The 13325-nt window shown below is 37.5% G+C and overlaps 2 protein-coding genes and 1 long non-coding RNA gene across 3 annotated transcripts in view; 2 read left to right on the forward strand and 1 right to left on the reverse strand.

Annotated features, from left to right (window-relative positions):
• The window catches only part of LOC109127395 (putative SWI/SNF-related matrix-associated actin-dependent regulator of chromatin subfamily A member 3-like 3), a 7263-nt gene extending 4111 nt beyond the window's left edge, over nucleotides 1-3152 (reverse strand). Inside the window, exons 1-8 of the mRNA XM_019232030.1 lie at nucleotides 1791-3152; nucleotides 1402-1535; nucleotides 1181-1316; nucleotides 1031-1084; nucleotides 758-907; nucleotides 525-676; nucleotides 351-435; nucleotides 28-246 (exon numbers count right to left, since the gene is read on the reverse strand). Of these exons, the coding sequence (XP_019087575.1) occupies nucleotides 28-246; nucleotides 351-435; nucleotides 525-676; nucleotides 758-907; nucleotides 1031-1084; nucleotides 1181-1316; nucleotides 1402-1535; nucleotides 1791-3074 (2214 nt within the window). The 5' untranslated portion in view covers nucleotides 3075-3152. The remainder of the gene's footprint in view (nucleotides 1-27; nucleotides 247-350; nucleotides 436-524; nucleotides 677-757; nucleotides 908-1030; nucleotides 1085-1180; nucleotides 1317-1401; nucleotides 1536-1790) is intronic.
• Nucleotides 4688-5633, forward strand: LOC104725107. Its single transcript, XM_010443712.1, has one exon. The coding sequence runs from the start codon at nucleotides 4724-4726 to the stop codon at nucleotides 5492-5494; it is 771 nt and encodes a 256-aa protein (XP_010442014.1). The 5' UTR covers nucleotides 4688-4723; the 3' UTR covers nucleotides 5495-5633.
• LOC104725108 lies at nucleotides 8480-9415 on the forward strand. The gene is made up of 2 exons (XR_757837.2): nucleotides 8480-8584; nucleotides 8695-9415. It is a non-coding gene; the product is annotated as an uncharacterized LOC104725108 (long non-coding RNA).

Here is a 13325-nt window from a genome sequence, read left to right on the forward strand (position 1 = left end):
AGAAGAAACAGCTATCAAGGCAACCACCTTCCATTGGCTTAACAATGCCATAGGACAAATAATAAGAGTGCCTCCTTTTGCCTTCACAGATGTTAGTGCGGTATGGCTTTCCTTCCTCTTGCGTTTATCTGCATTAACATCTGCCGCCATATCGTCTTCATTTTCTGGATTACCTCGGCCAGGCCGTGCAAGTATTAGTGCTATTGTCATCACAGTTTTTCCAAGTCCCATGGCATCTGCCAATATCTGGAGACAAAATTTTCAAACTTGAATCAAATCGACAAGTAGAGAATATTTGCCACTAGAGAGATATGTGTTAGAATAAAAGTCAGCGTGATCAAGAAACATACTCCGCCTCTTGCCATCTGTGTTGCTGTTGGAAACTGGATTGTTGCTTCACCACTGAAGATGTTCACATATATTGAAGGTGCCCTCCTGAATAAAATGCATACAAATCAATGTTATCAGACCAGAGAACATAGTATGTTTCGTTGTTCATTTTCAATATTTGAGATAGTACATACTCGTCACATATTCGATAAGCCTCCCAGCAAGGATGTAGAGTTTCAGCTGCCTTTTCAACATCAATTCCTTTTTCAGATTCTGACATCCAGTAGAGGGCTTGTTTCTGGTACGGTCTCAGGTTACACGTGAGTGGACTTGGAGCTTCCATTTCCTAAACGATGGGAAGATAAAATGATATTAAAATTAGAGTTTTTACGAGGACAAGAAAAATTTTCTGGTGCATATTTCACACCTCTAGGTTATATGAATCTACAGCGCCGACAATCCGATTCATATATGACTCAGGAGCATCTTCTTCATCTTTGTTCTGCTCCAGAGACTGTGGACAACCTTTTCTTCTTTTCGCTATGGCCAGCAATGCTGCTCTTTCGTCAAAGTCATTCTAACCAATGAAATGCATAGCTTAGTTTTCCACTTAATGAACAAAGAACTAAATTTCATACTAGCATAATTACCCTACATACATCAGAAGAGTTTCAAGGAGGGACTGATGTGGAACACATACCTCCAAATTCAGCGAACGTTTACGAGAGTTAAGTTCCTCAGGAGTAAACTCCGCCTGTTTGAAGATATAAATGAGAAACAGAAAAGTAATGGACTGGAAACATGACTCTAAGCTCACAAAGGTATTGAAACAGAGAAATGTGGTACAGACCTTTTGGTAAGGTTTGATTGTCAAGTGCTTGAAAAGCTGGAGAAGAGGATGAAGCGTAGAATCGACGTTTGGGGAAGAACCAATCCGCCAAGTGGATTTGCTAACATCAGTGAATATCGAGCTGTGAATGTAAAAACTGCAATCGAAAAGCGATATAAGTTTCCAACAAATCTATCAGTCAAGCAAGACGATCAACTAACACAACCAAAAACAATATTTACCTGACATATAACATAATTTCTTGCATCATTGTAAGCATCGCTGGTGCCGCTACACATCTTCCAAGCATTTTGACCTTACCAGATCTCAAAAGGCACACAGCCCAATTAGACCACTCCATCGGAAGCCTACCAATCTAAGATCGTATAGGCCAAGAAATGCAAACAATTAATAATCCCTCATCTGAAGATTCTCACGACGAACAAAATAGTAGAGTTCAATTTCAAGTGTTCTGTAAATCCAGACAAATTTTTCAGCATTTCAAAACATGAAAGATTTCAAAATCAACAAAAACTTTCAAGTATTAAAGACTTGCTAACTATCAAGTACAGTCATGGAAAAATCAAAGGAAAATATTGCAGGTAAGAAAAGATAAAAAAAAACGACTAACCTCTCCACATCTTTTAGTAGAGAAACGAACAATATTTGGGACTTTCCAGTTGAGAACAGAGGAAAATGTGAAATTCACAATCTCATTATCTTCTAATTTCCTTCCTTTGCTTGTAGAAGTAGCCGTGACAAGTGACCTCCCAACCAAATACCAATCCTTCTCCACCGGAAAATCTCCATCTTCCACTTTCACCTTTCTCGCTTCAACCGGTTCCTTCTTCACATACAGCGGTTTCTGCTCACGGCTATATTTCATGTCTTTCACCTGCGGACTCAACATCACAGTTCCCACCTTCATTTCCTCAACCGGTTCCATCTTCACATGAGTATAACTGCTCTCTTGTTTAACTATGCTATTCAGATTCTTTGATTCCAGATCAATAACTTCAGGGGTATCCAAATTCTCTGGTTTCACAACTCGAAGGGGCGTCGGCGCCAGGATAAAGTTTTTGAAACCAACTGGAACAGATGGTTGCACCTCCATTTTCCTTCTTTTAGCTGAATCTCCAGGCGATAACAGACCATTCTCTTGCTCTAACTTCTTATTTTCCTGCAACAATCCATTAATCTCACTTGGCTCACCTTCCTGGACTCCAATCACCTCATCCTTCTTGCTGAGAACACTCGGATAAACAGAATCGTGTTTCTCCTCTAGTGTACCTAAATCAGGCTCTTCCTTAACCTTGACACTTACACAATCGTAACCAGAAACCGTTTCAGCCACAGATTTCGTTTTTGAATCAACGACCATTTCTTCTTCTTTAACAACCACCAGACTCGCAACACACAGTTCAGGTTCCACTACCTCTACCTTAACATCACAATAGCCACCCGAAGCACTCGAAACAATATCAACTACAGACTGTTCTATAGAATCACTAATCATCTCATCTACTTTATTATCACCAACTCTATTCTCAACATAAAAATCAGGTTCCTCCTCTTTCACAACACGGATCTCTAAACCCGCCGCCCTAAATGAATCAGATTCTAAAATCTCTTTATTCACACAAGCAACAGTTACCTCGTCTTTCGCCGTCGGTAAAGCAATCGCCGGCACAACACCGGAAGGATCTTCATTATTTGAGCAACCAACATCAGTCTCGCCAAGGCTTTGCTCCGAAGATAGAGCTGAGATTCGGACTCCGGTGGTTGTTCTGACGGCAAGAGAGGATCCGTCAATAAAATCGGGAGTATCAGCAACGATTTTACACTCGTCGGAACTCGAAACAGCTTGGGATTCGGTTATACGGATCTCCGCTTCGTCGTCAGTAACAATGCCCATTTGGGAAGGAGATGAAGAAGAGAGAGAGGCGAAAATGGAGGATGAGAGAGTGTGTGGGAGAGAGAGGTTCAGGGTTTTTATATATAAAGGAATGGAGACTTTTGGGGTTCTGATTTTGGCGCGAAGTGAAACGAGTGGTTTTGGTGGGTAATAAAGAATTGGCGGGGTGTTTTTTTGGAGCCAAAATTACTGCAAATCTCGCCGTTAATTTATCAAATTTACCATAAACAAAGATTACGGAGTATATATTGGATCGGGAATTCGGGATACGTAATTTATTTCTAATTATTGTGCCTCGACCGGGGAACTTATTAGAAACTTCAACAGGTTTTAAGTTCGGTTTATTGTAATAACCAAAATCAATATCGGTTCGAGAGCCATCAAATTGACTCGTCATCGACTGGTAGTATGTGCGTAGACAAGCCCTTTTTAAACAAACTAACTATAGATAACATTTTTGCTTTGTCTGACTGACTCTAACATTTGAGAAGCCGTAGGTCGACTTACAAAAAGGCTAAAAAATAAAAATAAAAAAATCATTTCATACAAATATGTGACTTACAAAAAGGGATAAACGATAACCCTGAGACTTGCTCACTTGCATTGTTGTTGGTGGGCATTCAAAAAAGAATATGATATATGTTAAATTTTGGTTTATGTTGAGCTTTCAACTAAAAATCAATTGATAATTAGTGGATTGACTCTAATTCTTTATTATATTAATGATAGTTTCTTCAAACTTCCGATGTGACTTGAATTGTATCCCAACAATCTCCCCTTCAAACTAAGGACCACATGTGGGATATTAATACGTCTTCTCGAGATGATAACTCCATCTCGAACCGATCCCACATGGACCGATAATAAACCCTTTCTTGGATCCCTCCTTATTTGGGTTAACAAGAGGCATGTTCGTATCCACTTTTCTATGTCTACCTTGAACCTTCAACTCTGATACCATGTTAAATTTGGGCTTATTTTGGGCTTATCTTGGTCTTCCAACTAAAAACCAATTGACAATTAGTGGATTGACTATAACTCTTTATATATTAATGATAGTCTCTTCAAACTTCCGATGTGAGACTTGGATTGTATCCCAACAATATATATATATATATATATATATATATATATATATATATATCATTCGTTTCCTGGAGAATTCAATGATTTATACAAGAATATGTTATGTTTTAATACTTAAAATTATGTTTAATCTTGTTAAATGAAAGTTGCACAAGATAATAAGCATTAACTTAGAGGGATTGACCTAATTTAAACCCTATCCTCTCTACATATATATGCCCAAGTTGCTGCTACAATAGAAATCTGATGTTAGTTAGAATCTTTTATTTCTACAAGTCATCTTTGTCTTAAAATATTAAAAACTGAAGCGCGTCTAAAAATATTGGTATCTCTTAGCTTTGAATGTCAAATGTCAAATGTCTCTTATATATATGTCAAACATTATAAATTAGCAAAACAGCATGATGCAACAACTTGATTAATATTGATTATTGAATAAAACCAAACGCATAATTATTGAACTTGCAATAAAAATCACAACTTTTTGGTATATATATATATAGAGCTACACAACCTTCTCCCTCAGATCAACCAAAACCAAACACTAATCAATAAATTTTTATATGGCTTCAAGAAAACCAAAGGCCAAACCGGCTAATCGCCAATCTGTGAGGCACCCTAGCCACAACCATCCGTTGCGTGTCTTTAAAGCCAAAGAAGAGGATGAGGCCGCATGCTCTGGCTGCGAGCTCGAGCTGATCGGGCAAGCTTTCAAGTGTATAGAGTCAGACTGCGATTACTTCTTACACAAGTCATGTTTCGACCTTCCTAGTGAGACTCATCACAAGTCTCACCAGGACCACCCTCTGACCTTGCTCCATTCCCCACCAGATGAACGGTCCGTCTACACATGTGACGCGTGTGACCAATACGGATCTGGATTCACTTACCATTGCTCAAACTGCAACTACAATCTTCATGTGGGATGTACCTTCATCCCTGAGACCATAGATCGTGAAGACCATGAACATCCACTCACTCTACTGTATTGCACACCATGTAAAGGTCATGAAGACACGATCTTCACTTGCAGTGTTTGTGAAGAAACTATTTCAGAAGATCTATGGATGTATTACTGCAAGGAATGTGACTATGGAACACATGTACATTCATGTGCCACATACGAAGATCAAGAATCTGATGAAGAGGAAGAAGAAGAAGATCAAGACGAAGACGAAGGAGGAGAAGCGAGTTCTCCAGCTTCTAGGATAAAGTCGTTGATGAAGGCGCGAGACGAGATGGCAGCTATGCAGCTAGAGGCACGTATTGAGAATGATGCAAGGAATGCTGCGCTTGATCTATGGGATGACCCAAAACGCAGATATTATTGGTGATCAGGGATGAATATATTTTATGAAGATGTGTGATTGTTTCCTTCTTTGCTAAATCTGGTATCCGGAATAAAGAAACAATAGTTATACTCTTTCTATTGTTTGCCCACAAAAATATATATATATATACTCTTTCTATTTCTGTGGATTTGTTATAAACTTTTTTGTATATTTATTACGTTGCAACATGAAAAAAGAATATTATTAAGTTGGTTTTATTTATACTTGTTCATTAAACAAAATTATTAGTAGGCGGCGTTGTGGCCAAACAAGCCAACCATATGGTCGTTTATATAGTATAAGCAATCAAATTTCAGCTCAGTTGGTAATGTGTGTAAGTATTGTTTTTGATATAAAGAGTTCGAATCTCCCTAACACTGTTTTTGCATTTTTTTAATTTTCTATTAGTTTGTGGGCTAGGCTTTAGGCCTACGTAATTCATGTAGTTACTGCTTTTCTAAACATATTTAAAATATCAAATTATTATTAGAATGTAAAAATATATAAATCACAAAGTTAGTTTCGCACTGCTGTGAGTAACTGGAATCATTCTAACTCTAATCATTTCATATATCAATTTCTCCTTGATAGAAGGATATCCGTCTTTTAGAAAGTAGTGATTTTTATATAAATATTTATAAAAAATATTCACGTTTTTTTAATTATTTGTATAAATATTTATAAATATTTTTATATAAGTATCAAATACCCCTAATTGTCCCAATATATATAAATTAGCACTCGCCCGATGTACGGGTTTAAAGTTTTTAAAATAAAATTAAATTTAACAAAAAATATAAAAATAAATATGTTTAGTAAGTAAAAACTATTTATAAAAAATACATAGATACACCGAAGTGTCCAATATGATATTTGGTGTAAAACGTGTGATTCTGTGGTTGAGACTATTAATCATGTTTTCTTTGAATGCCCTCGCTCGTATGAAGTTTGGGATTTATCTTCGACTTTGGTCTCATCACAGGGTTTTCCATATGAGTCGGTGTATTCGAGTTTAGATTTTGTTTTCTGGAGGGATGCCTTTCAACAGGATGATCCTGATCAACTTCTTCAATTATCATGGATTTTATGGGCAATCTGGAATGCCATAAATTAAAAAAAGTTTTTCATGGTTTAGAGATCGAGGCGAATGATATAATTTCTCAAGCTTTGGGCGATAAGTTAACCTGGGAAGAGACACTCTCTTTTACGGCGGTTATGTCAGCTCCATCTCCGTCTTCAGATATCTAGGTTTCTTCACCTGGTTGTGAGATTGATGGTTCTTGGAAAGCAACCAATGTGCATTCAGGATTGGGTTGGTGGTGTTGCGTTGGTGAGGAGCGAACCTTGTTGTTGAGGGCCAAGTGTCTAAGACGGAGCCCCTCTCCCTACATTCGGAGTTAGAAGCGTTCTGTGGGCCATGGAGCGGATACGTGTTGCAGGGATCACTTGTTAACATTTTGAGACTGATTGTGCTAAGTTACTCACTATGGTGCAGTTCCCTGAAGATTAGCCGTCCTTCTCCAACCTGCTCGATGAGTTTAACTCGTTGGAGTCTTTCCCACTATTCTCCATCTTTTGGATCTCGCGTGCATAAAATACGAAGGCAGATTTTCTTGTCCATGCTTCACGTTCTCTTATCTCTGAAGTTTCTTTTGTAAACCCCTTCCCTCCAGCCTGGACAACTAACCGAGGTATTTCCTTTTAATTTATTGTTTGGTTGAAAAAGAAAAAAAAAAAGTAAATAGATACACTTTTAGTTAAAGAAAATAGTTGTAGATGAGTTCAAAGTTATTAAAATTAAATTAAACTTAACAAAGAATATATATTTATTTTTTTCGTAAGTAAAAATAATGGTGAAAAGTAAAGAGATAAACTTTTAATTATAGAAAATAGTTGTTTTTTTGCTATAATACATTAATGTATATGAATTTACAAATCTACTATCTACATTACCACTAAAAGTGTATTTGTACACACAAATATATTTTACTGTTAAAATATACTCATTAGTCTTTACTACTAGTCTACTACCAACAAATTGTCTATATGAACACATTAAATAACCTATTATATGTCTCTTCATTTTAACATTTTTATAATTACAAAAACGCATATGTTTGTTTGGGCAAAAGTAATCGATTCGTTTAGAGTCTACAGAAACAAGAAATAATTGTTGAATAGTCATTTTTATTGATCAAAGTATCGAGCTCAAATACAAGAGTTTTAGGCACAACGAGTCAATTTAGGAACCCTAGCAATGCTTTGGAATTGAGTCGTATGGTTGTGTTTTTGGTCTCTTGTCTCGCTCTTGATTTCGTCCTGTATTGTGTTCATATTGCTTTCTTTTTATAGAGAAGTCTCTTTACCCTAATCCTCATGGGATTTTGGCTTGAGTCACCGCCTCTACATGAGATAAGGTCATTTTGAATATTCTCCTCAAGATATAGACTCGAATATTCTCTCAACGATATCGGCAGCCATATCTCGTTGTGGCCCGCATTGACTCATTGCTCACCGTTACGGCGCATATTGACCCAATGTTCATTGTTTTGGCCGGTATTGACTCAATGTTTACCGTTACGGCCGATATTGACTGAATATTCTAGAGAATGCATAATTCTCTATAATTTATAGAATATATCATAACTATAATAGAATTTATCTATTATAATTTATATAATTAAAATTATGCCCAACAGTTTACCCCCATTCTCTATTTTCTTAGTAGGAATTTAGAGAGTAGTATAGTTTAAAGGTATTATTTTAATAAGACATACTTAATAAAATTCCATATATGACCAATAGAATAACGTACCTTAGCTGACGTATACACTTCTTCATGCACTTAGTCTCGATTATGCCACATTAAGGTCCTCGTGGCCTGCTTCTTTTTTGAAATGGGCTTCAAGCTCCTGGCCCATTACCAAGTGCTGTCGACATGTAGTCCAACAAATCAATCAATTTTTTTTGTTTCTTTTCGTCTTCGGTGGTCGTCTCTTTCAAATAGGTTCCCACAACCCTAAAAACCATTATTTGCGGCTATGTCCTTTTTTCGTTCATAGATCTGCTGCACTCTTTCTTGGATGAGCTCAAGTAAGCTGAATTCGTGTATATGTACTTGGATTTCAGTAGCTACAGTCGCTACTTCTTAAATCTCTGTTGGTAATTCTTTTCTTTGATTTTTTTTTTTTTTTCTGTTGTAGGTGATGTCTTCGTTTCACCTTGCTGAGAAAAGGCTTGCTTCTGAGCATCAAATCAATGAGAGTTTGAAGCGTGATTTGAGCAATGAGAAATCAAAGACCGCTTCGGCTCACGAGACTATTGCCTACAAGAACCGTGACATGGCGACTTTGGAAGCCAAATTGGTTGAACGTGACCAGGCCATAACTGACCTAAAAGCCGACAATGAGAGATCATTAGGTGAAAAGGAAGTGCTTCAAGATGAGATTGTTTCTTGAATTGAGGTCCTAAAGTATGAGCTGGATCTCTACTTGAATGGGGCAACCATCATAGCTCGATGGGAGGCATTGCGTGAATGCCTGCTGGGAGAGCACAAGAAATGGGATCTAGGTGAAGTGGAAATGCAGTACCAGACCGTGATGCGGAGTCAGGCGCTGTTCAAGGGGATGCCTCCACCTACTTTTGGGGATTCCCTTGCTCAGATTGGAGCTCAAGAGCAGGTTGACTCCAGGCTAGATGACTCAGAACCCATTGCTCCATGACCAACCATTTTCTTCCCTCTTTATGACTTATTTAGCTTTTGTCTTCTAGTTCTATTAGAATATTTTCGTACTTAGGTTATCGTAGCGGTTTGTGTTGGACGCATATGTAATCCCTTTAGCTGCAGTATCCGCCATTGTATCAATTTGACTTGACTTTGCCAATTGTAATGTTAAGCAATGACACCGTAGTGACTAGAAGTAACATTGTTCTCAAAACCGATCCTTTGAAATGACTACGTACGAGTTCTATACTGGCTTTGCCATGGCAATGTTGCCATAACCAATCTATTAAATGGGATACGCATTGATTCCACATTGGTTTGATATTGCCGGTTTAGCGTTAGCCAATTTGGTGAATTGGCTACACACCGATTCTACAACGATAAAGCTGTTGTAACCAAGTTACTTGAATTGGCAAATGGGATACGCATTGGTTTCACATTGGCTCCAATTCGTAGGTTTAGCCTTAGTCAATTATCATATTGGCCTCACATCGGCTTTTTAAACGATAAAGTTATCGTAACTAAAGTTTCTTGAATCGGTCCCTAACCAATTTCGTGAATGGCTAAACATTGATTTGATATTGGCCTCTAAATAGACATTGTGGTTCCTAACCAATTACTTGAATTGGCTATAACTTGACTTCACATTGGTTCCAATCCATGGAATTGGATACATGGTTGACTCAGTGTTGGCCTAAGCCATCATGTGGCCATATCCACTTTTTGAATTGGCTGCATTTGGACTCTGGATTGGCTCCTAAAACGGCAATTTGGCCTGAATCAATTTCTTGAATTGGCTACACATTGACTCTACAACGACTTCAAACAGACAATGTGATCCCTAACCAATTTCGTGAATTGGCTAAACATTGACTCTATAATGGTTTCAAATAGACAATGTGATCTCTAGCCAATTTTGTGAATTGGCTAAACATTGACTCTACATTGGCTTTTAAATAAACAATGTGGCTTTAACCATTTAACATGAATTAGCTGCACACTCACCATGTAATGGTTTTAAATAGACAATGTGGCTTTAACCAATTACATGAATTGGCTACACATCAATTCTGCATTGGCTTTTGCATAACAATGTGGTACCTAATCAATTTCTTGAATTGGTTACACATTGAGTCTACATTGACTTTTAAAATTACAATGTGGTTCATAGCCAATTTCTTGAATTGGCTACATATTGAATCTACATTGGCTTTTAAATGACAATGTGGTGCCTAACCAATTTCTTGAATTGGCTACACATTGATTCCACATTGGCTTTTAAATGACAATTGGCCATAGCAATTTCAGGGGATGAATTATAATTGCTCTCACATTGGCGATTTTGTCATAGCCAAATCATTAATGCTCGTGACTAGGGATGTTAATTTGGGTATAAAACCCCCATTTAATATATGGGTACGTGTAAAAAATTTTTTACCCATATAAACCCATATATCAAAAATAATTTAATAGAATAAAATGGGTTTATCCAACTAAACCCACTTAGTAAATGGGCTTTATATTACTATACGGGTACCCATTAAGATTATTTGTTTTGTTGCATAAAACATAACGACAACGTTTTGGCTTAGGGTTAAACATCACCTTCCCCAATCCTCACGAGTCCAAGTCGAGAGAATGAGCGACACTGAAAAATTTTCCGGCAACAATCTCGATTCCGATGTGAAGATTGCTTAGTTCACTGCTTTTTTGGATCTGGATCGTCGTCATCTCTTCAATTTTCGATCTTGGTCATCTTCCTCTGTTCAATTTAGGATTCCTACAAGGCTACAAGGTTAGTATCTTATATCGTTGAAGAGATTTTAAGAGTATCTTATATCGAAAAGCTTTTGAATTTTGATCAATAAGCATCAATCATGAGTAGATTGATTGAAGAGATTTATGAAATTACTTTGTTGTCTATGTTTTGATTTAATTTGTAGATTAATTGAAGCTTTTTTACTTTTGATTGAAGGATGGATTTGGAGTCTCTAGAAACAATCGCATATCTCAATGCCAGCAATGAGATGATAGAAATGAATGAGGAAGATGCAGAACTGCAAGCAACAGAGGAAAGTGAAACTGAAATACAACGGTTTACTCAAGCTCAAAGTCAGCAGACTCAAAGTTCAAAGCCATGAGTCATGGTCCTTGGAAGATCTATATGACGGTGTTAATGGCGGAAGATGATAGGAGAGGTTTTACTATAGCCTCATATCATACTTGTTATTCGAGCTTTTGTCTTTCCCTATTACTACTGTAGCCTCATATTATACTTGGAAGATCTATATCATAGAATATTGTCATTTTCCATTTATTGTGAATTTGTTATTCTAGCTTTTGACTTTCCCTAAACACAATTTCAAAAACATAACATATATTTCAGATTTGTGTACTGCTACGTAGCTTATCAAAGATTATACATTTTGAAACATAGAAAATATCAAGTAAACTTATAGTAAAACATGTGTTCAAAATGGACACAGTTAAATGGGTTCAATAGGTTAAATAGGGTAATGTATATTTAAGTGGGTATAGTTAAATGGGTTTCAAATATATATTAGTTTAAACGAGTTTAAACTAAAATGGGGTAAGTTTAATTGGGATGGGTTTAAATGGGGTGGTTTTACCCATTTTAACATCCCTACTCGTGATATAATCCGGGTTCATGATCCAATCAAAGCGTTTCGTAGCTCATTGTTAGCAAGTGTTTTGCTGTCAAGTTTGCTAATTTTGGACCCGACCATCATGTCCATTCCAGATTTGTTATCATCTTATAGCGATGTCTCACTAATAGGCAGTTGTAGCGAATGTTTCGCATTTAGGTGATTACCCATTTTTTGTAGAGAGTCTATCGTTCACGTGTTCCTGTATCAATAACTTCAATGCGCAATGTGTTGAAAAGCAGGTCACATAGACCATAACTCAGTTTTATTAAAGCCATTGTCTATAACTTGAGACATGTAGTGTTAATCCTCGGAAAACTCAAAAACAACAAAAACAAATAATTAAAAACCAAGAATCCAGTTCACTAAAAGTAGTATTTCTCCAGATGTAAGGCATTCCAGCTGTTGGGAAGGGTTTTTCCTTCCTTATTTTGCAACGTGTATGCTCCTGAGCCACGCACTTCGACGATTCTGTAAAGGCCTTCCCAAGTGGGACCGAGTTTTCCAGCTCCTTGTTCCATTGTATTTTGAAAAGTACACTGCAAGACCCAATCTCCTATTTGGAATGTCCGTGTCCTGACGCTTTTGTTGTAACTCCTAGCCACTTCGTGTTGATAACACGAATTTTGTATTTTTGCTGCTTCTCGTTTCTCGTCTAATAGATCGAGTTCGAGACTCATCAACTCTTTATTTTCCTGCAAGTTAGGGTGTTCGGTACGTGCCGTTTTCACGCCTACTTCACACGGAATTACCGCTTCCATCTCATACACAAGTGAAAACGGTGTTTCGCCAGTTGATGACTTAGTAGTAGTACGATAAGCCCACAATACGCCTGGAAGCTCTTCTACCCACTTCCCTTTAGCCTTTTCTAACCGTTTCTTCAGTAGTTTCACAATTGTTTTGTTTGAAGATTCGGCTTGACCATTGGACTGCGGATGTCTTGGGGTTGCGAAGCTTAGTTTTATTCCCCAATCATCGCAGAAGCTCTTAAATTTGTTACTTGCAAATTGGGGTCCGTTGTCAGTAACAATTTCATGGGGCATCCCGAATTTGCATATAACATTCTTCCATATAAAGCTGCTGACTTCTTGCTCTCTGACTTGGCTAAACCCCTCTACTTCTACCCACTTTGTGAAGTAGTCAGTCACTACCAACAAAAATACTTTTTTAGCAGGTGTCGTTCGCAGTTTCCCGACTATATCCATGCCCCACTTCATGAATGGCCACAGAGAACTGATTGTCTTCAAGTTTTCTGGTGGCAGTCTTGAGATATTAGCAAACCTTTGACATTTGTCACAGTGGCGAACGAATCGTACAACATCCTCGTTCATAGTAGCCCAGTAATATCCAGCTCTCTTGGCTCTTAACACTAGACTTCATGAGCCTGAATGGTTTCCACACTCTCCTAAGTGCAATTCTGCCAAAACCGTTTGAGCTTCAACCG

The sequence above is a fragment of the Camelina sativa genome, chromosome 11, assembly GCF_000633955.1.
Source record: "Camelina sativa cultivar DH55 chromosome 11, Cs, whole genome shotgun sequence".
Lineage (NCBI taxonomy): Eukaryota > Viridiplantae > Streptophyta > Magnoliopsida > Brassicales > Brassicaceae > Camelina > Camelina sativa.